The 22,028-nt window shown below is 36.1% G+C and overlaps 2 protein-coding genes across 2 annotated transcripts; both read right to left on the bottom strand.

The window, feature by feature from the left end:
• Positions 1-1,389: 1,389 nt before the first annotated feature.
• Positions 1,390-3,742, bottom strand: LOC137743313 (uncharacterized). Its single transcript, XM_068483180.1, has 3 exons — positions 3,602-3,742; positions 1,796-1,896; positions 1,390-1,714 (listed from the first exon to the last, which is right to left on the bottom strand). Exons 2-3 carry the CDS (start codon positions 1,887-1,889, stop codon positions 1,569-1,571), a joined length of 240 nt encoding a protein of 79 aa, XP_068339281.1. The 5' UTR covers positions 1,890-1,896; positions 3,602-3,742; the 3' UTR covers positions 1,390-1,568.
• Positions 3,743-9,671: 5,929 nt separating this feature from the next.
• On the bottom strand, positions 9,672-12,572 carry LOC137741488 (uncharacterized). The gene is made up of 5 exons (XM_068481192.1): positions 11,902-12,572; positions 11,298-11,597; positions 10,799-11,026; positions 10,539-10,748; positions 9,672-10,205 (listed from the first exon to the last, which is right to left on the bottom strand). The coding sequence occupies exons 1-5, from the start codon at positions 12,376-12,378 to the stop codon at positions 9,801-9,803; spliced, it is 1,620 nt and encodes a 539-aa protein (XP_068337293.1). The 5' UTR covers positions 12,379-12,572; the 3' UTR covers positions 9,672-9,800.
• Positions 12,573-22,028: the final 9,456 nt, after the last annotated feature.

Raw genomic sequence — 22,028 nt, 5'->3', positions numbered from 1 at the left:
AACCAATTTTTTTTTTTACGTATGAATGGTGATTTTGAAGTTTTGGATCCTCCAACTTTTTTATCATCATCATGACTACCACCACCACCACCCACTAACCCCACCACCACCATATCTCCAACACTACTAGTCACCTGTAGGAAACCTACTCGTACTTGTACTACTACTGCTGCCAAAACAACAAGCAACAGCTTATCAAGGTCAACGACAAGAAAAGGTGGAGGAGGATAAGAGAGTTGGCATATGCTTTCACTAGTACTGCTACCTTTTATATATGAGATCAAAACCCTACTTATTGTAAGAGTAGGGTTTCTCTGACAAAAGGGTGGCTAAAGGGGAATCAAGCGTGTCAGTCCGATAATTCGGTATTATTCCCAATACTACAATCTGGCCTGCAAAATATGCATGCATTTGTTAAACTAGTTAGGGCTTAGTTAATTTAGTTTGACTCTCATAGGCTCATGGCACTGCGTTTAATTAGATTAATAGATTTAATTAACATGGATCTTCATGAGACTGATCCGAGTAGCTTCTAATGTAAAAATAATGATTGTAAAGATAAATTTGCATAGTGAATTGGGTTTGCGATGGTAGTTTAGGTAATAAATTTGGATTTAAAGAGATTTTGATAGTTTAATTAAAAATGATATAGATGTAGAGAGTAAGTTAGGTGTAGAGATACGCTGTAGGGATTCAAATAAACTTCCCCTTAGCATAGTATGAGCTAAACCACGTTAAATGAGTTCAACACAACCTTTCGAGGCGGAAGATCCAAAAGGACGAGTAGCAACCCAATTTATAAAGAGGTGTCAGGTTTTTTTTTTTTTTTTTTTTTTTTTTTTTGTCAAACGGTAGTTTTTGTTAGATTAACCACCGACGGAATTTGAACCCATATCGTCATGCGAAAGCTCAACTCCTTTCCACCAATAAAGAATCACTTGCCCAAAAAAAAAAAAGAGAAGGGAGGGTTGATATGTGGTGTTAGGTTTGCTGAAATGAAACCAAACTAGTGGGATACGGATCCAGTCATAAGCATTGACGACATGTTTGACATGTGGCTATGTTACTATAACTTGTATCGAATTTGTTTCTCCGTCTTGACTTTTAAAGATAACATAAACCAACCATAATAACTTGGTATCGAAATTGTTACCCCCAAGTCAAACCTAAGATTTTCTAATCCCAAGTGAAGAGGAATGCCGCTAGATCAAATCCTTAACACCTATATGTTTATATTGGAAGAAATATTGAGTACCTAAAGAGGACTATCCACCCAGAAGACTCATCCCTACTGGAATAAACAGATGTAACTATGGCCTGAAATTCCAAATCAGCAATAACTTCAATTCACGCAATCCGTACATAAAAACTGCCCCAAAGAGCAAGATCTCGCAATCGGTAAAATATATATTTCATTTCGAATAAGTGCGCAATTCTTATTTCAAATGCAAAAGACCAGTAACTGAAAGGAATTCTGTGAATAAAAACGCCTGCGGAAGTTTAATTCATCTTCCACCAAACCAGAAACAATAACAGCTCAAGTTATGAGTCCAGGACAAAACATTTCACTACCCTGAGGTTGATTTGACAATGAAATTCTGGCGACTAATGGGGTTCATCACAACCGGAGGTCCTGCAGTGCGTGGCCAAGCCTGGAACTTATTGTCAGTTTCTTCCCACCATTTTTTGTTTGAAACAGTACCAGGAGTACTACCTGGTTATAACTTAATTGTTAAATTGCACCGAAGTTTATTACAGTAAATGATTTCATCAAGCAGTTTTATATCAGAAGTACCTCCAAATATCTTTTTGTCAGATATAGTAGTGTCGAAAACATAAGCAAGCCCAAAGGTTCCCACAATAGATCCTACGATGTACTTTGCTGCCATTTTTCAACTGCAATAATAAAGAACATAACAATAAGGAAAATGGAGAAATGCCGAGCGAGAAGTGCCAGTTATCTGATTATGAACAGTTTCGGAATGAGTAAACTCAATAAAACAGAAGTGTACAAGAAAAAAGGAAGTGATTAGAGGTTCTACACTCATCGCCTACACAAGCACAACATCAGAAGGAGTAGCATCACTTACAATTTTACAATTTTTAAGAAGTTATGAATCTGCGATCATCGTTCAAACCAAGCTTCTAACAATATTACCATAAATAAGAAAAATACTGATGACTAAAAGATTACAAATTTGAGTTGAGATAACAGTTTTGACAAGTCCTAATTTGAAATTATGCACGCGAACTTCAATGGGTTCAAATCAGCTAAAGCACTCTTCATAAATAAACCTATAGTTCAAATTTTCAAGAGACGAAGAAATGTGTGAATCTCATTCAAGACACCCTAGAACCTGGTTTGAACTTGTCTCCATAAGATAAGGGTGATTTACAAGAAAATAATCCAAGAGATCTTTAGTCCTACAAACATGCCTTCTGCTTGGGGGAGAGGGAGAGAGAGGTGGTGGCTAGGGTGGGTGTGGTCATGGCAGCGGAGGGCAGGGAGGAAACCACAAATTCACAGCCAAGAGATTCACACATTCATGGCCAAGACCCATGCAGATCCAAGTTGTTCAACCCCAAATTCAAAACTGACCCCAAAAGTAATCCAAATACAAGACCTGTTTTTTCGAGAAGATATGTACATTTAATCATTGAATTTATTATTTTATTGCACACATGGCACCCACATGGCATATATTTCAGAAAAACAGTGGTTCGTTCATGCCGCATCACCAGCTTTGACAGATTAGTTGACATGAAAGTAGAGGGAAATACAGGTCAATGTGACTTCCGCGGGGGAGGGAGTGGGACTTGACCCTAGTTTCAGAGGGGCACTAGAGTAATTAATCCTAAAACCAATAAGTTATAACTCTAGAATCCCCATCATCCTCACCACAACAAAAAGATCGACACGGAACAGAGCAAATTGACACAAATAGAAATTACAGTTGAAAAATATTGATACGGAAAAACAGGGGCATGTTTGCACAGTGCATATAGACCAGCTAAATAAAAGATCATTCAAAAATTTTGAACCAAATATAAAGCAACTCAGTGTTTGTGATTAGTATCGATCAACATAAACATGAGAGCATTGTTCAAAGTCAAACCTAATGCGCTAACTCGGCAAGGCTACAAAGAACCTACACCAAGTCACGATGACACGAAATATAGCAAGTGATTGAACAAAAGCGCGACCATATGAAAGAGCGAAAAAAGTGGCGGATACTCACATAACCAATTCTTTAAACAGTTAGACAGGGCTGTTTGTAATCATCCTATGCAAAACCTAACATCTTTCAATGTATAAAGTTTCTAATTTACTCAATCAATATATGAAAATCTGCTAAAACTAAATACAGCAACGTCAAACTAGCATCCAATATTTCAGTCTATGATCCCATGTTTTTCTCAAAATTCGAACATAATGGAAACATAAAATAATTCAAATTTATTCATCTGGGAAACTATAAATTTACGAATCTGAGAAAATCCAAAGGAAAATAAAGGAAACCCTAGATCTATCGGCAGATATATAATTAAGAGCCAGACGTTGTTCTATTCGGAATCGGAAGTGATGAAACGGACAACTCACGGATGAACTGGAACGGGAGCGAGGTTAGACGACGACGAGGAGGAGCTTCAGCGTTGACGGCGATGCAAATGGCAGGCAGATCGGTAATCGAGGCACAAATTCTGCGCACAGTTAATGGTGTCTGCTAATATTACGAAATGGACTAGACGGGTCGTGCTCTGGACTGACCCATGGCTAACGGGCTGGCCTGATGTAAACCCATAACTCTTCTCACCCATTTTATATGGGAAGTGTTTTTATACCTTTATCAAATGTTTTATATTACACGATTTAGTTGTATTTCTCTTCATGTTAGACCCGGCAATTTCTGACATGACACAAAAATAACGGGTTTCGAATTAATATGATAACTAATCGGATAATTATTGAATAACTCGTTAAGAATCCGTTAATAACGGGTTCTTAACGGATATACACGCAGGTAACACGTGAGTAACCCGTTTCGACCCGTTAAGAAAAAAATTATTTTGATAATTTTAAAGTTTAATAACTAAAAGATTTATTATAAAATACAATAGCCATATTAATATATACAATATATTCTATATTAACTATATAGTTTTGTATTATTATTCTATATAAGTTTTAAGAAAAAAATAAAAGTTTTTGTCATTATTTATTTTTATTATGAGAGTTCCTTGTTATCATTACTAGGATAAATTTTACTTAACATGTTGTTGTCCAAAATTAAAATAAACTAGTATAGTATTTGTATAGTCAAGAATTAAGAAGACATACATATAACTATGAAAAATGTGAAAGAATAAGTAAACACTCGTGATTCATCATTATTCCTCCATGAGTAGATAATGGTTACACTTACATTATCGTTTAAATTTTTAAAATCCTCCAAACCCTCATGAATAATGATTTTTATTTGAGGGAACAATTAATAAAATTAATAATAATTATTGTAGAAGTGTAAAAAATGTAAAAAAAAATATACAATCACTAATAGTAATAAGCTTTACAACTTTCATGAAGGGGTCAGCTTCAAAATCCAACACTATAATCCATAAACCTTAAATTTATATTTAACCGTCGATTGTCATTTACGCTTTATTCTTCTTACTGAATTTCATTTTTTAAATTTTCTTTTTTGAAAACATGATCATCTGGCGGATGTAAGAAGATGAACGGCTTAGATCTTTGATATCACGTTTCGATATTTACTGTTAACTGAAATATGAGTCGATGTCATATAGTTTGTAGAAACTTTATAAACATCAAGCAATATTTTCACTAACCGTAAAACTCTAAATATAATATCAACGATTCATACTGTTCATCTTCCTACATCCTCTAATAGATCATGTTTTCAAAAAAACAAAATCTGAAAAAACAAAATTTGATAAGAACAATGAAGCGTAAATGTAAACAACAATCAACGGTTAAATTTTGATCTATTATTTATATGATTAATGACACACCCCGACCAAAATCAGGGCATGCTGGCCGTCACGTGAGGGTGACGTAACCATGTGCCCAGTGCGGAAACTAAGAATAATAATAAAGTATGAACAAATAAAAACCAAGCTATACACTAAGTGGATAAGATACATGTGCAAGCGTAAGTGTGAAAAACAATATTCAGAGCACAGAAGACCTAGTGCAGTCCAGGGGAATAAACACTAACTAAACACACCCAGGGGTGGTCCTACACTGGTGATAATCTGTCAGATATGCCGTGAATCTCTCGTGAGCCACCAAAAGAGCAATCCAAACAAGAACCTGGAAGGGCGCAAAACAGAAAGTGTGAGTGGGCAAAAACAAAGCTTTTCAAAATCATTTCATTATCAAAAGTTCTAACCCCTCGCAGTAAAACCTGTATAGTTTCCCAGAAAATAGAATATACACATATATAGAAAACATGCTAAAAAATATGCCATGTCGAATGTCTCTACATAAAATGTAAGTACTCAGGTAATGTCAATCAATGTCATGTAATATGTCAGCCGGAGTCACCTAACGTGACCTGTATGGCTGAATCTAGAGCTTAAATCTCCAACTCACTAACTATACCTGCACACAAGTTGGAACCACCTAAAGTGGTCTGTACAACAGGATTGGGTGTAAATAAATACGCACAAGTGCTACGATCACGTGAAGACTGGGCGAATAATCACGGGTCACCTACGAGTCGAAACCACCTATAGTGGTTGATGTGATAAATAATAGCACTCAAATTAAACCCTCTTTTTGACAATTGTAGTATAGATATAAGTAGGGATCGTTTTAGGCCAGGGATTAGGAGGGATTGCTAATCTAATGAAAACTAATTCAAAGACACAAAAATATGCTTAAAAACACTTGAACAAACTCAAAGACTCTTAACTAAACTTATATGACTCAAAACAAACTTGAAAGACTCAAAACAACTCAAAACAATCAAAAAGACTCAATTTAAACTCTAGGACTCAATTTGGACGAAAATAGAATTGGTTTTGACTCAAAATACTCAAAAACACACTTTAGGACAGATTTGAAACAAGTAAGTAAAGGGGATTGGGTTTTGGACAAATTTAGAATGAAAACAAGTAACTTAAAAGACTTGAGTAAACTTTGGACGAATTTGGGAAAAACAAAGGATGGGTAGATAGCTAGAGGATACTTTTCCACACATGATACATTCAAACACAAATTGATTTCCAGTTGTTTTTTCGATAAACCATAAACCTCAACACCCCAGATTAACCGTGACATCACTAATTAACCCTCAGATTTTCCTTTAGTTATTGGATTGGGTGACATCATACGACAACCCAAAGCATTCTTCAAAAGTTCCCTACATGACATCATAATAGAGATACAATCAAAGATCATTACGTTCAATGAAAATCATAAGTATTGACAAAGCACTTGTAACTATGACATCATGATACTCATGCTAGGAGTTTACTTAACATGATTGTGAAAACAACCTTAACTACTTGTGAATATAAGTTTGTGACTATTATGTGAAACTCCCTTATATTCTAGCACCAAATTCAAGCATGCAAATCAAGTAGGCCTCCCTAATCAACATACAAGAATAAGTTATCCATCAAACGGTTAAGTAAATTGCATTCACAATTTATGAAATCACAACTGGACTTAATCAATTCATATTATAAATATAATCATGGTTTCAAAGCCTCCCCTAGCTAAAACGAGTTTAGCCTCTCATGTTCACAACAAAACAGTGCGCTAGGAAAGAAAGAGGAGCAGAGGGGGTTCATTCCCAATTATAAAACTGAAAAGCACAGAAAGAAAAAGGAAGGTCTTGTCTTCAAAGGGGGCCAGGTTAGCCATAGCTTCTTTGATCATGCCGGAATGAGGAAGAAAAGAATGCCGATCGTTAGCAAGAAGATCAAAGAAATCTTGAATTAAACATTAAAAACAAAAGATAGATTACACCTAAAAACGTTCCAACACTCCAACTTAAATGCACAAACGTCCAAGGCTTCTTCTTCTCTTCTTCTTCCTTGCAAAGTTCTGGCACAAGAGTCTAGGGGTGATTTTGGATGGATTTCTGGGTTGTGAATGGATTTAGGTTGGTAGGGTGGTGCAGCAAAGGTTGGGAATGGTGTATGGGTGTTTGGGTGAAGGTATGGAAGTGTATGAATGGTGGAAGCAAAGTTGAAGGCTGCGGCAAAGGCTTAAGTGTTTGTGAAAGATGGCAGATTGTATGGATGAATGATTAGGGAAGAATAAGGGTGCGGCTTTGGTTTTTATTTGAGAGCAAGAATCCTAAGGTTTATTACATAGTTTAGGAAAGGATTGGAACCCGAAATCCATAAGGAAAAGGAAATATAAAATCAGAAATCAAAAGGAAAGGGGAAAGAAACTTGCGGCATTCAATTGTATGAAATGGAATGTGATTTAATGCTGAAATTAAGCAAGGATTTGGGATAAAAAAAGGTATGTAAGGTGCGGCTGAGAATGGGGTAAAAAGGAATGTGATTTTATGACATAGAATAGGAAATAAGGACTTCCCTTGCACGACAAGGAAGGGAAACTCTATGGAATGCACGGCAAGGGCAATTAGGTTGCAAGGAAGGCTTGGTTTTTGTCCTAAAATGTATAGGAGTCTTCAATGTTGCTGAAACATAAGTTCTTTTAGGATTAGGAAAGGTTAAACCAAAATAGGAAACCTTGGCTTAACTTTCCTACTTCAAATAGGAAACCTTCTTTAACTAGGATTCCTCTTTTGATTAGGAATCCTCTTGTGATTAGGAATCCTAACACCTTTAGGTCTTCAATTTCGTTCATTCCTTTTGCTCCAAACATATGTTATCCATTCCAAGTCCAATTTTGCTCCAAAATGCACATTTTTGCTTCCTTAGCCATATGAACCTAAAAACGCACGAAAATAGCTTAAACTACTAAAATAACTATGAACTAACAACATAAATGTACGAAAACAAGCTAACTAAGTCGCATAAATATGCTCCTATCAGTGGTTTGTACGACAGGACTGTGCACCTAACTTGGATCCAAGATGAGCGTGTGGTGCGGGAGGTGAACATCACATGAAAGACTATACCCTTAACAATCCTACGTAGTTCTTCCAATCACTTATGAATTACCCATGCATATTTTGAAGGTTAGGTTTTCCTAAAGTATGCCCTACTTGGAACCTCCAACATAGAATGTACCAGATCGAATGTGAACATGCAAGACTCATTAAGTTTTGTGAAAACCTTTTGAAAAACCATATAACCCTTAAGCTGTGTCGTCCATTATAAGATGTTACACATATTAACCACAAGAAGCCAGCACCAAATTCAAAGACAGCCCTCGACCAAAATTGCATCAAATTACTTTTCTAAATATCTTAATGGTGGACAATCGTCAAGACAATTAAATAGTTTAAACTGGTGATTAATAATTCAAAACCCGCATGCGTAAAATCATAATCAAATTAAAAAGAAACTACATATTCTTGCTAAGGCTTGTGGCCTCACCCTAGCAAACGAAACTAGTTACGAACAATCATAAAACAAAATATAATTAAAATCACTGATAGACAACACCTTGAAAATAAAATTAAATCCAAAAGCTGTGCGTTCTTCTCTTTTCTCTCCTCCTATCCTAATGGCTAAATATCTTTATTTATACTACTACAAAATAAACCCCTAAAAGGTCTTAGAATAAAACTAGGAAACATAATAAAATAATAAAACATAAAATAAAAGGTTTCCTATTTAAACTGAAATTCGGACCTATCAGAAAATAAGACTTTTGACCGACTAAATCAACTCTGATTTGGTCCCAAAAGTCTCTTTTAAAGCTTGAGATGTCATTAACAAATTTGTAGAGGGAATCTTCCTCAAAATATGCCATCTTGACCTTTAAAATACCCAAAACGTCCAGAAACGTTAATTTGGGAAAGTTGCATGCTGGGTTTTTATTTCATTGCCACGGTCAAACAGCTTGGTAGAAAAATCTGGAACTTTGATACAATCATCTTGAAAGACTCACGAACATCCTCCAATTGGAATCACTCCAAAATTCATCCATTTGATCACTTTTTGCTCCACATGAAGTCGCATGTCCTACATTGAAAATATATAACAAAATATCAACATTCTACCAAAATAACAAATAGATTAATACTAAGAATAGGGTAAAATATATAGTAAAATATCGCCTCATCAATGCTTGAACATGTACTTATTTTCCATTGGTATCCAATGGATTGATCACGAGCCGGAATATGGTTAGAGCCCTTATGTGTCTTGAACTTATTATACCAAATGCGGTTTTGGGGGCAGGGGGTGCGGGTGGGCAACTAAGCCTTACAATAGGCTAACAAAAATATGGTTCAAACTCTTCTTTGGCGAGAATTGAACCTAATAACCTTATTTTTTTAATTTCATTAAAACTCTTTGTTTGTCTAGTCTCATTGCCCGAGACTCTCGAGAAAACAACTCGAGCCCATCTCGACACCCATCAAGCAATTTGAGAGCAAGTACCATAAGTGACCATATTTGTTGGCATGTAATTGATTCAATAAGTCGAAATCCACGACAACTATTGGAAACTCAGGATTTCAACCCACCAACCCTCTTGAATTGGTAATGCTCGATCTCCTATTGAAATTAGAACAAAGACCTTCCAATGTGCCGTACAGTTAACATGGTCAGAAAAGAGGAAGATTTTCCTACAGAAGATGAAGATTCCCAAGATTATCCACGTACTGAATCTCAAAACTTTTCTATGTTTTGGAAGGTGGATGACAAGGCAGATGGAAGATTGCTTTGGGGTTCTGCCTGGCAGCAAATGAGGTGTTTCCCATGTCTCGAAATGGTGATCTCTTCGGCACAATAGTTGTTCTGTTAGTGCATGTGTCTGGTTTATTTCTTCCATCTGTTAAACCCACCCTTTGCTTGCGGCTGTCTTCTTTGGTAAGCTGATTTTCCTTCAAATGACAAATCAGTACCCGCTTTTCCATTTCATTCTGTGGATTTCGGGGAATAAGTGGCGAACTGTTGGCCCTCATGACTCTTGTGCTTTCTTCATTCCTCAACCTGTCAAGCTCTCCGTGGAGCGTTGACACTTGTGCTTCTAACTCCTTTGTTTTGCTCACAGCTGAAACAGCTTTATGTCTCCATTCATGCACCTGCAAAAGAAATGACTTTTTTAGAGTGCATTCAAGAAGATATTCAAAAGGAATTATTTAAACTAAGTTCCAGGCCTTCTAACTTCTAAGCATCATAAGAATCCTGTCAATCCTTTTTCAAAATCATGCAGAAATGAAGGCTATTCCAAATATATTGCTTTTCGATCGATAACAGATTCTACCAAAACATTGAAGAGAGCAATGTGGCTATTCATATAGCGCCAGCCAAAAAGAGCCAAAAGGAATGCTTCTTCCGGTGGCAGCTTGATCTAGATACATGTACAGTTGCGAACTATAACTAAAAATATAACAATCTATTATGGAATATCTTACAGCGGAGCGTAAGGATTGGATCTGATAATCAGAATCTAGAGCCCGATCCTCCCAAAAGTCCCGAGAAGTCTGCAATTCTACCATCTCCTCCCTCACCTGCCCCAGTATCTCCTGCATCTGAGACCATTGCTCTGTCTCTACTCGTACTTGCTCTACAATTCTTCGAACTATTGCCTTGCAACGTCCTGAGCACACGTTCTCTTCACGAGACTCTTTCTCCTGCAAAGCAAATTGTCAACCTTTAAATTCTGTCTACTAACAATGTTTTCTTTATTCAATAAATTAGTCAATCTCTTGCAAGGATTTACCCAATGAAATTGTTGTACCAAGGAAGAGGACAAATTTGCGGCTTCAATTCTCTGGGAAGAAGAGGCAGAACTGGCAACTGAACTATTGGCCGTAGACAGCATTGAACCATACTCTTCCTTCATCTTCTCTAATAACATCCCTTTCGACAATCCCTCCATTTTCCTTCTCAGAATCTCCACCTGCGTAGTATTTTTTATGGAACCGATTAGGCACATAAAACTATGCAAATCATGGAGCAAAACAATGCATGCCTGGCTATCGAGAATCTCCTCGCTTTATCAATTTTAAAGTAAAAACTAACTTGATCCAGTTGAGAATTGACACACACATTATAACAATGTAAATCATAAGATTCAAGGTCATGCCGTGTCTTTAATTCTCTCGTACAATATATGGAGCTAAGAAATTGAAGTATCAAAGCAAGATCAACGAAAGACAGATAATGTTCACATTGCATTTGCCACTTGAAACCGAGTTCTCATTTACTCGAGAGCTTGTTTTGATCGACAGGCTTGCTTCTGCCATCTCTTGCATCTCCTTCACACATATCTCATCTGATGTCCTCTTAAACTTCTGAAGCTGTCTTTGGAGAAGATAGGCTTGTTTATCAAAATTACTAGAGTTCTTCCGAACCTCCAAATCCTTAACTCCTAAATTTCTTTGCAACTTCTCTAGTTTCTCTGCCAAGTGTTGAATCTCTTCCTCCAATACGATACTAATATTCTTTCCGTCACAAATCTTCTTTCGCCCCTGAAAACCCGTCTCAACATCAAAATTTGTCTCACACAATGCCATTGTCACTCATTCTTGAAGAAAAAACTTGCAGGAATATAATAAGAATACAACTATGAATGCAGAAGAAGCACGGCTTAAGATTTGAATTTTTTCCTTGCTTTTAATTCCGTATAATTTCTGAGCAACCAAACAGAAAAACCCTGTTGGGTTTTCCTTCTCTTTCTAGCATTTTCTCATCAGCCAAACAGACAATTCAAAACCAATGTAAATAAAAACGAAACAAAACAAAACGAGAGAGAGAGAGAGAGAGGGGACTTACGGAAACAAGAGTGTGCACAGCAGATTTAAGAGTCCTCTCCATCTTAACCTTGGTCCTCTCCATTTTCTTAACAGCAATCTCCTTCTCCATCCTCAACAAATTACACTCCGCCCTCAACATCTCAGCCTGAAACCTCCACCTCTCCTCCTCCACCACTCCACCACCACCATCATCATCCTCCCCCTCTCTAACCCTCTCTCTCCTCCTCTCTCTCTCCTCCCCATCCCCACACTCAAGAAGCACAACCGGCAAATGGGTTCTCGAAAACGCTCTCTCTTGATCGAACAGAGCCTCCAGCTTTCCCATGTGGACCTTCTTGGCCTCCCCTGAATTGGGTTTTCCACCATGGACGCTCTTGGGAGCTCTCCGGCGTGGCCTCCGCGGGAGGTGGAGGATTCTTGGGGTTGGTTGGGGTGGTGGATACTGCCATTTTAGCCTTCTTGTTGCTGTTAATGCAGTTGCAGAGGAGGATGACATTGCAGTCGATTAGAAAAGACACAAACTTTGTGTTCCTTCTGGGTTTGGAAATGAAAGGAATGAAGAAAACTAGACGTTAGGCTTCATTTTGTTTGTTGGTATACCGTAGGCTGTAGCTTAACATCTGGGGGTTAGAGAGAGAGAGAGAGAGAGAGGAGAGGTGTGAGAGAAAGCGTGCAACCTCGTTCAGTGCAAGAAACAGGGATTTCAAATGAAAGCTGCTGTTGATTTTGTTTGGGCAAATTTATTGGCATCGTCCATGGTCCCTTTGTCTTTTATTTTATGGTTTTATTGGAATTTGAATACGGTTTCATGGTCTTCATTTTAATGATATTTTTTTGTGTTGGATCATATATTATCGTTTGCTCCTTATATTTTGACCATTTTAGTCTTCTAGTATCTGTCTAGAATTTACAGAAATGATCAAAAGAAAATCACTTTTGACACAAAAAACTTACAATTCTTTCATTTCTTTTGTACAAATAATATTATCTACATTAAGAGGGTGTGAGAGTGGCTAAGCCTCACAATGGACTAAAAATAACGTGGTTTAAATTCACCTTTGACGAGAATTAAACATAAGATATCTCACTTATAAATGAAGAGGAATACTACTAGACCGTAATACTAAGTGGCAATACTTCATTTTTTTAGCTTAGTTTTTTTTTTTCATACAATAATAATTGAACTTCATAAATCTTCCACTTTATATCCTACCCTTACCCATTTGAGCTTTGAGTTTAGTTGGAAAGAAGAAAGGATAATTTTATTAGTAAATTTGAAAGAAACAAAGTACCCTTATAACAATACACTTGGGCCCCTTGTGGTGTAGACAACGGAAATTAGATTGAATTTGATAATACACTATTTTTTAACTATGTTGAAGGAATGAATGAAAAAATTGTGACCAATTTGGTAGGAGATGAGTTACTCATGAAGAAAATTTATCATTACAAACCTTCACAAAATGGTTGCATTACAAAAGAGAAGTTCCCTTCATTCATGTATAATCCTCATCTAATCCTTCTACTTTTAATATGTGTGAAATTAGAGAGTTGTGCATTTCAATCTAATCCTCTCTACTAAACGAGGCCTTAAAAAAGTACAATTGGATGAGAAAATCCATCAACTAGCTACTCATCACTTTCTAATTTAACTTGTTTACAAAGCCATTTTGGTGCCTTCTCTTATTGCAAATTAACAAGATTTTGCTTTAAAATATTAAGCTTGAAAGGCTTGTTTAATGATATATATATTTGGTTTATATGATTATTGACATCACAATTTCATTGAACATTGAAATATCAATTTGAATAACTAACTAGTACTAAGTTTTAGTAGTATTTCTTTTCATTTTGTAATAAAAGGTTTCAGGTTCGACTCATATAAATGACAAAAACGTATTATGTTTATTTATAATTTAATACCAATTTATTTTATGGTTCAGCTCAATCCCCTTGCTTCTGTGGAGTAGAATATTATCTCCCCATCAAGTAGAAGATTATTGTATGAAATAAAATAAAATTGAATAGTATAACGGCCTCATAGAGAGAGAGAGAGAGAGAGAGAGAGAGAGGTGTCGCAGGTTTGAGTGAGGTGTGGATGAAGTTGTAGTTGGTAACTTGGTTACTTGGTGTAGGCTTATGGTAGGTGTAGACGTCCAAAACATGCTTAAATCTTGAAAATTTCCAAACCCACTGTTGTAGTGTATTTTATATCAAGGGAAATTGTAGGTGTCGCGGGTCTGGCCCCATCCTCCTCCGTATAAATGAGTTTAACCAAAATTTGGAATGATTAATTGAGAAGTAGATTAGGAACCAAGGTCAAGCATATGAATAAATTTTTTATATTTTATGTGTCTAGATTCCAATCGAGAATTTTTTTAGAGAAACAAGTTGCATTAAAAATAATAAAAAAACATACATACGACAAACATGTTAACGTGTTTCTTAAAACAATTTAAGAGGCTACACATGTCAAAATAACACCAAACCCTACAATTACAAACACAAAAAAATTTCAATCATGGAAGACCCTTAGAGGCTCCACGAGGAAAAGACTACACCAATCTCTGATTATTTTGCAATCATTGGTAAAGAAGCCCTACTATAAGTCATCTCCAACAAATGTTCAGTTTCTTTCTCATAGTCATTTGTTGTGCGTACAAACCACAAACACCACCACCTCACATTTGAACAACAATCACGGCTCTAAAATATGAGATTAAACACACCACGACCATTACCACAACCACGAAAGTTCTCTTTCATAAAGTAAGAGAGCGACCACAACCTTGAATTGAAGCCTCTCCTCAACATAATGAGAGCGACTACAACCAGAAACAAAAGGGGGAAAAGGAATAGATCAAGAAGTTTGTTGCGGATCCCAACAAATACTACTCAGCTTACTGTCCTAGTAAGGTGTCAAAACTAAGTAACAAATACTACTTAGCTCACTCTACTAGTAAAGTTTATAATCAAACTTCTATAGTAGAAAACTTTGATTTTAATGTTTCTTATTTGAATTAATCTGCGACTGTCGCTCACAAAACTTTTAACTTATTACTACTTTTGATGAATAAAGACCAATGTCATTTGATGAAATGATGATGTACCTAATTTGATGTGATTAATTAAATCATGTTGCTCATAGTTTAACTCCATGCTGCGATGCTAATTCAAATTATAAGTAGACGTTGGATTGGAGTCGCACGTACCAAGGTAGGTTGTCACACACACACACACAGTATCTCTATCAGTGAAAAATAAATGATTAGTAAATGAAGTGGTCAGTGGTCCGTGCCGTTGAAGTTGTTATATATGGGTTTAACAAATGTTGTAATAAATCACCAAAGTTAATGGAAAATGGCTACTTCTGTCGTCTGGGTATTTTTTCAACGCTGCTGCTGAGACACACTGACAACCTCATTCCTAAGCCTTCTTTCTCTGCAGTGAAGACTCTGTAACACTCTACAGTCAGAAACTGTACTGATTCTCTCGGTCTTAACGTACCTTTTTCCGGCACTACATTTAATTAATTCAATTAGATAATTAGATTTCGAACGAAAATCCAGAACACACCGACAGAAGCTTTGTTGGAACTCTTTTATTAATGCATTGGCCGCGGGCAATGGCTAACCAGAAATTATTCGATCGATGGGTTAAGCTAAAATTATTACTACGAAATCAAGTTTTTAATCTTATGTTGCTTACATAAAATTAGATAATAGTAAAACTGGAATGTAGTAATTTGAAGCAAAAATTTTATGCTATGTTTTCTAGGTTTCTAGCCTTCAAAGCTTTCAAGTGAATAAAATGAGGAACCATTTGTGATATGAAAATTTTAATTTATTACTATTAAATATAATATTGGTTAAAGTGATGAGTTTATTTAACATCATTAGCTCTTATTATTCTTAAAAATAGGCTTATTAATAAAAAAAAAATTCATTTCTTATGTGAAATATGACAATTAAAAATCATAAACTAATCTAAAAATTAATATTTTTAAGCTTGAGGAACCAAACTCTCCCTATGCTATAGCCTAGGGGAGCCTTGTACTTGGCTCCGCCCTTGGCCACCGGAGAGAAACATGCACCGCGTTCAAATCAAACAATGTCGTTGCCAGCTTCACTTGCCTAAATTGGAAGTTGTTATTGTTTGTTTGTTTTGGTTTTGAATTCCACCTACTACAATGTATTTTGGAAACCGATCTGAGTACATCAAAACAGTCCAACAGTACTCATCTCAAACGAATAGTAACAATATCTGATTATCGTTAATTTCGATGAAATATTATGAGATGCAATAATTCGACATAAGTATATTGATGAAGAAAGAACTTTTCTGTTTCTTGGTAGCTTGGATTCACTAGTAAAAAAAACAGCTTGCGCGACGAACAAGATTTCGTCGCATAAGTGTAACTTGCGCAACGAAAACACATTTAGGTCGCACAAACATCGGAAGAATTCATAAGAAAAAAAACTTCACACGACGAATGTTTTTGTTGTGCAAGAAAAGGCTGGTAAATAAAAATTGGTGCCAAAAGTTTGCGCGACGAATTTTTCTACATATTCGCTGCGCAAAGTGTTGATGAAAATAGTCAGTCACACATTAAACACAGTTTTAAAACCCTATTTTACAAAAGGTTTTGTTTCAAATGATGGCCGATTCGGTTTTAGATTCAACGAAAAGTTGCGAGGGAGAAGGCTCTCGTGAAGGGAAAGGTAAAAAAAAAAAAAATTATTGTTGAATTAGTTGTTTTACATTTGATATGGTTGCAATTATTGTTTTAATAGGCTATTACATTTTAAATTTTTGTGGTAGGAAAAAAAATGAGGAAAGCTATGATGACAATAGAGAGGTACCAACGTAAGCGATTGCCCTCGTTTGATGACAAAAGTTCGGCTAAATCGTCCGCCGAACTTAGGTTCGATATATGGGGATTGGTGCTGAAGCAGTGTTCTACCGAGTTTAAGTCTTGGAAAATGGTGCATGTGGACTTGAAAAACTTCATGGTGCATGTGTTATCGGTAAGTTTGTATTAAAAAAAGTGTAATTGTTTTTGTTTAAAAATAATATTTTTGTGATAACTAATTTAATTTTATTGCCATTACAGGTTGTTTGAGATGCTGATGAAACCGATGAGAAGCAGCAGAAGTATGTGGATGACATTTTCAAGATGCAGTTCCGGCAATGGAAGTTCGATGTACAGCGGGTTGCAGAGCGCACATGAGTTGACGATGTCGCTGCCGATGCCCTTGCTGATGACCCAGAGGAAGAGTGAACTTAATTTAGTTTTTATTTTTTATTTATGAAATAGGATTTATTTGAACATTATGTTGGACTTTATTTTTAAAATTTATGTCACATGGACGATTTAAAGTTTACATTAGTTATAATATATATTTTTGTTAATAAATTAGTTTTAATAAATATTTTGATAATATATAATTTGGTTTAATAATTTTAATTGGATAAAAAAAATTTACATTAGTTAGAAAGAAAACGGAAAAAAATAATGCAACTTGCGCGACGAATATAGTGTTCGTCGCACAAATAGTTTACATTATTAAATTATAAAGAAAATGAAAAAAAGAATTTTGCAAAAAAAAAAAAAAAAAAAAACATTGACACTTGCGCGACGAATTCTATATTTGTCGCGTAAAGTGATTCTTCCAAAAGTAATCTTTATAACGTGATTTTAGCTGCAGAGGCAGAAAACTGTAGAAAAACCGTAGAAAAACTTCAGATTTCACCTTTGCACCTCATTTCCCTTCATTTTTCTTCAATTCGGGATCCGTCGTTCCCATTTTCTCTCAATTTCTTCCTCTAATACTTCGTTCATCTAAATCTCTATCTTCTCTAGGTTGATTGAGCTATTTAGGTGTGTTTGGTAAGGGTTTTGTTATTTTCATTTAAAAGTATCAATGTCAATTCATACCAACACCATAAAATTCATTGTGTATAGGGATATTGTGTATGACTAGCACTCGGTGGATAACGATTTGGAAGGTATTTTCTTCGTTTTATTTTTTAACAATATAAATTAGTTAAATTATATTGAAATTATGTTGTTATGTTTATATTACATTGTTAAATTATATTTATAACAAAATTTTTGATGTTATAATGATGTATAATGTTGAATAGTAAATGTAAAAATTTGTACGTGACGTACAAATATGTATTGTGATGGAAGGAGTTAATTGTAATTAACTTCGTACTCGTTTTTTATAGTAAAACTTAGTTTCCTGTTTGAGGATTAGTTGGATGTTAGGCATGGACGCAAAAGCATGAATGCGGTCCAATTAATTCTTGAATTGTCCCATTATTTGGACATTTTGGGAATGCAAAGTTATGACGCGTAGTTTACAGTTAAAGGATTAGGTTTCGGTCATGGGTACTTCGGTGTTATCTCTGTACGTTCTTCGGGTGGCATATAGGTATTTCATATCTATGTCATGCACTTGAAGAACAGTACAGAGATGCTGCCGTAAATGAAGTGACAGAATTTTGCATTCCCGAATGGGATAGGGCCCTTACCTGAGGCATAAGGTGACAAGATCATGTTGAAGTTGTTGTGATTGTTGTACTGCTATTGTGGTTGCATGAATGATGGATAGAACATGGATGCATTACCAGAACAAATGCGCCAACGAATACCTGAACGGAATCGAGGATTTTACTAATTTTGCATGTACACACAACCCGGGTGCAACTAGAATCTAGTGTCCTTGTAGGAGGTGTAACAACATGTTAAGGAAAACTATTGAAAATGTTTGATTTCATTTAGTAAGGAATGGAATGGTAGAGACCTATAATAATTGGAACCATCACGGGGAACAATTAGACAATGCTTCGTCTTCAAACGTGACAAGAGTGGGCAATGTTGAACCTAATATGGATCTTAATGAACAAGTCATGGAAATCTTAAATGATGTTTTTCCATTTGTGTCGACAAATACCAATCAGGAAGTGGAAGATGACATGCCTACACCAATGGATAATGGAGAATTCAAACAATATGAAAAACTATTAAAAAAATGCCAACCAAGAATTATACCCGGGGTGTGAGAACTTTTTGGTTCTCACAACTATTGTGGAACTAATGCGTGGCAAGATAAAGTATCGTATGTCAAACCAATGTTTTGATTACTTTGTGGGGGGTTTTCAAAAGAATGCTATCAAAGGACAATTGTTTCCTGAAAGACCATAGAAACACTCAAAAGGTGTTGAATGGTCTCGGATTGGGTTATGAAAAAATTCACGTTTGCAAAAACAATTGTATATTGTTCTATATGAAGAATAAATCGTTGGATAAATGCCCTGTATGCATTGAGTCGAGGTTCAAAATGACATCTCAGAATAGATCGACGAAGATCCCACAAAAAGTCATATGTTATTTGCCTTTGAAGACTAGGTTGCAGCAGTTGTATATGTCAATGCATACTGCCACGGACATGAGATGGCATAAGGAAAAACGAGTAGATGATGATGTGATTAGGCATCCTGCAAATGGGGAGGCATGGAAAGAGTTTGATCGAACGTTCCTTGATTTTGCTACTGATCCTTGAAACGTTAGATTGGAACTTGCCACTAACGGATTCAATCCGTTCGGGGTTCTAAATCAACACCACAACACTTGGCCGATTTTTGTAATTCCGTATAATTTGCCGCCATGGAAATGTATGAAAAAAGAATACATGATGATGACTCTATTGATAACTGAGGATCCTGGTAGGTCAATCGATGTATACTTACGACTATTGGTGGATGAGTTAAAGGATTTATGGACACACGGTATGCTCACATACGATAAGTGTACTGGTAAGATGTTCACTTTGCGGGCAGCAGTGATGTGGACTATGAATGATTTCCTTGCATATACAATGGTTTCTGGGTAGAGCACTAGGGGTTATATGGCATGCCTTGTATGCAAAGAAGACATAACATCAAGTTGGCACGCCGAAAAAGTTTGTTACCTTGGTCATCAGAGATGGTTGCTATGGGACAACGAGTGGCGAGAGAAGGATAAAGAGTCCGACATGAAAAAAAGCCTTGCCTCAAACCTATAGAATGGTTTGGTGATTAGATTTTTGAACATCTTAACCGTTTGGATTTTGCTTTTTTTACAAAAACTGTAAGTAGGACCAGACCTTCTACACATATGAACTGGACACACAAGTCTATGTTTTTTAAGCTCCCATATTGGTTGAAACTAAAATTGAGACACAACCTCAATGTTATGCATGTTGAGAAAAATGTATTTGACACATTGGTCGGCACAATTCTAAACATCGAGGGCAAGACAAAGGACACGACCAAAGCTCGTCTTGATTTGGAACGAATGGGAATACAACTGGGTTTATGGATGAATAAGGATAGTGATAAAGCCAGAAGGGATCTTGCATTTTTTTTCCATGAAACCGAATGACAAAAAAGAATTTTTAAAGTTTTTATCGTTTGTAGACTTTCCTGATAGGTATGCTTGAAATATCGCGCATTGCATGAACGTTGACAGGGGTAAATTAGCTGGACTAAAGAGTCATGACTACCATGTGGTTCTACAATGCCTATTTCCTGTTGTTATTCGACATCTCTTACTAGTCGATGTAGTGAAACCAATCATGTTGTTGTCTAGCTTTTTTTCGCAATTAACGTCAAGATCGTTGCGAAAGACGGACGTTAATCAGTTGTGCCATGACCTTGTGCAAGTTCTATGCAAGTTTGAGATGATATTTCCTCTAGCTTTCTTCACAAGTATGATCCACATGATGGTTCACTTACCGGAAGATGCATTGCTTGCTGGACCAGTCAACTTTCGATGGATGTATCCAATAGAAAGGTATATAATCCTCGTTATTTTATTCATCAATATCTGATGATTAGTAAAATTTGTATCGTATTGTTTTATTTTGGCAGACTTCTCAGAGAGTTGAAGAAAAGTGTATAAAACAAAGCGAAGCTCGAAGGATCAATTATACAAGCTTGGGTGGCATATGAGGCACTTACATTTTGTGGAAAGTATTTAAAGGATGTGGAGACAACTTTCAATCGTCATCCTCGTAATAATGACAAGGGTGTGAGAAAGGAGAAACTTTCAATTTTTGCCCAAATCGCTCGACCTTTCGGAGATCCAATACAAGGCGAGTCGTTTTTCAAAAAGGACATAGAGGTAGCACATTGGTTCGTACTCAACAATTTTGCCAAGATAATGTCATACCTAGACGAGCATGAAGATATGATGAAGCAGGCACATCCTTCACATTTGTATGCCAAGAGTTATTTTGAAGTGTTTTGTATTGGACATATATTTTGTACCAATTATTTTGCTCGAACTAACAAATTTAAGTGTTTATGAAATATTAGGTGAATTAATTGAAAGCATTGAGTTCCCCAACGTACACTGAAGAGTTATATAACTTGGCGTTCAGACCGATTCGTGTTGAATTGTTCTTGGGTTGCCATGTTAACGGTGTCAAGTTCTTAAGGGCTGCACGAGATGACAAGTTGTGTACGCAAAACAGCGGTGTTCATGTCCCAGGTGGAGGCAAAAGTACAAACATTGAATTTTATGGCAAACTAACAAATGTCGTGCAATTGCTTTACAAAGACAGACCAAGTGATCCTATTTAAGTGTCGATGGTTTGATACAAACCCAAATAGGTAGGGAAGTGTTAAAAGAGATTATGGATTATTATCAGTGAACACTACCAAAACTTGGTACGATGACGACCCTTACATCTTAGCAAACATGGCAAAACAAATTTTGTATCTAGAAGACCCTAAAGCCGGGAAGGGTTGGAAAGTTGTTCAGAAGATTGATCAGAGGAACGTGTATACTATACCAGAACAAGATCCAACTGATGACGACATCAACAATGTCGCTGACCAACAGCTAGAATCTTCGATGGAAATTGGTGCAGACTAATCTTATAAGAACCATTTCAGATAGAAGGAGTATCTTTAATCGAAATACCTATTCAATCAGTCACAATTGACCTTGGTTCCGCGCTACGATGGTCCAGTGCGTACAAACGACGATGGTGATGTACCTATCGATGATGATGAGGAATGGGACACTGAGAATGATGATAGCGATAAAAGTGAAAGTTATTATAGTTTGAATGAAGATTAATGTAATTTATT

The sequence above is a fragment of the Pyrus communis genome, chromosome 8, assembly GCF_963583255.1.
Source record: "Pyrus communis chromosome 8, drPyrComm1.1, whole genome shotgun sequence".
Taxonomy (NCBI): domain Eukaryota; kingdom Viridiplantae; phylum Streptophyta; class Magnoliopsida; order Rosales; family Rosaceae; genus Pyrus; species Pyrus communis.
The sequence above is the reverse complement of the archived record's forward strand: the minus strand, read 5'-3'. Positions and strand labels throughout refer to the sequence as shown.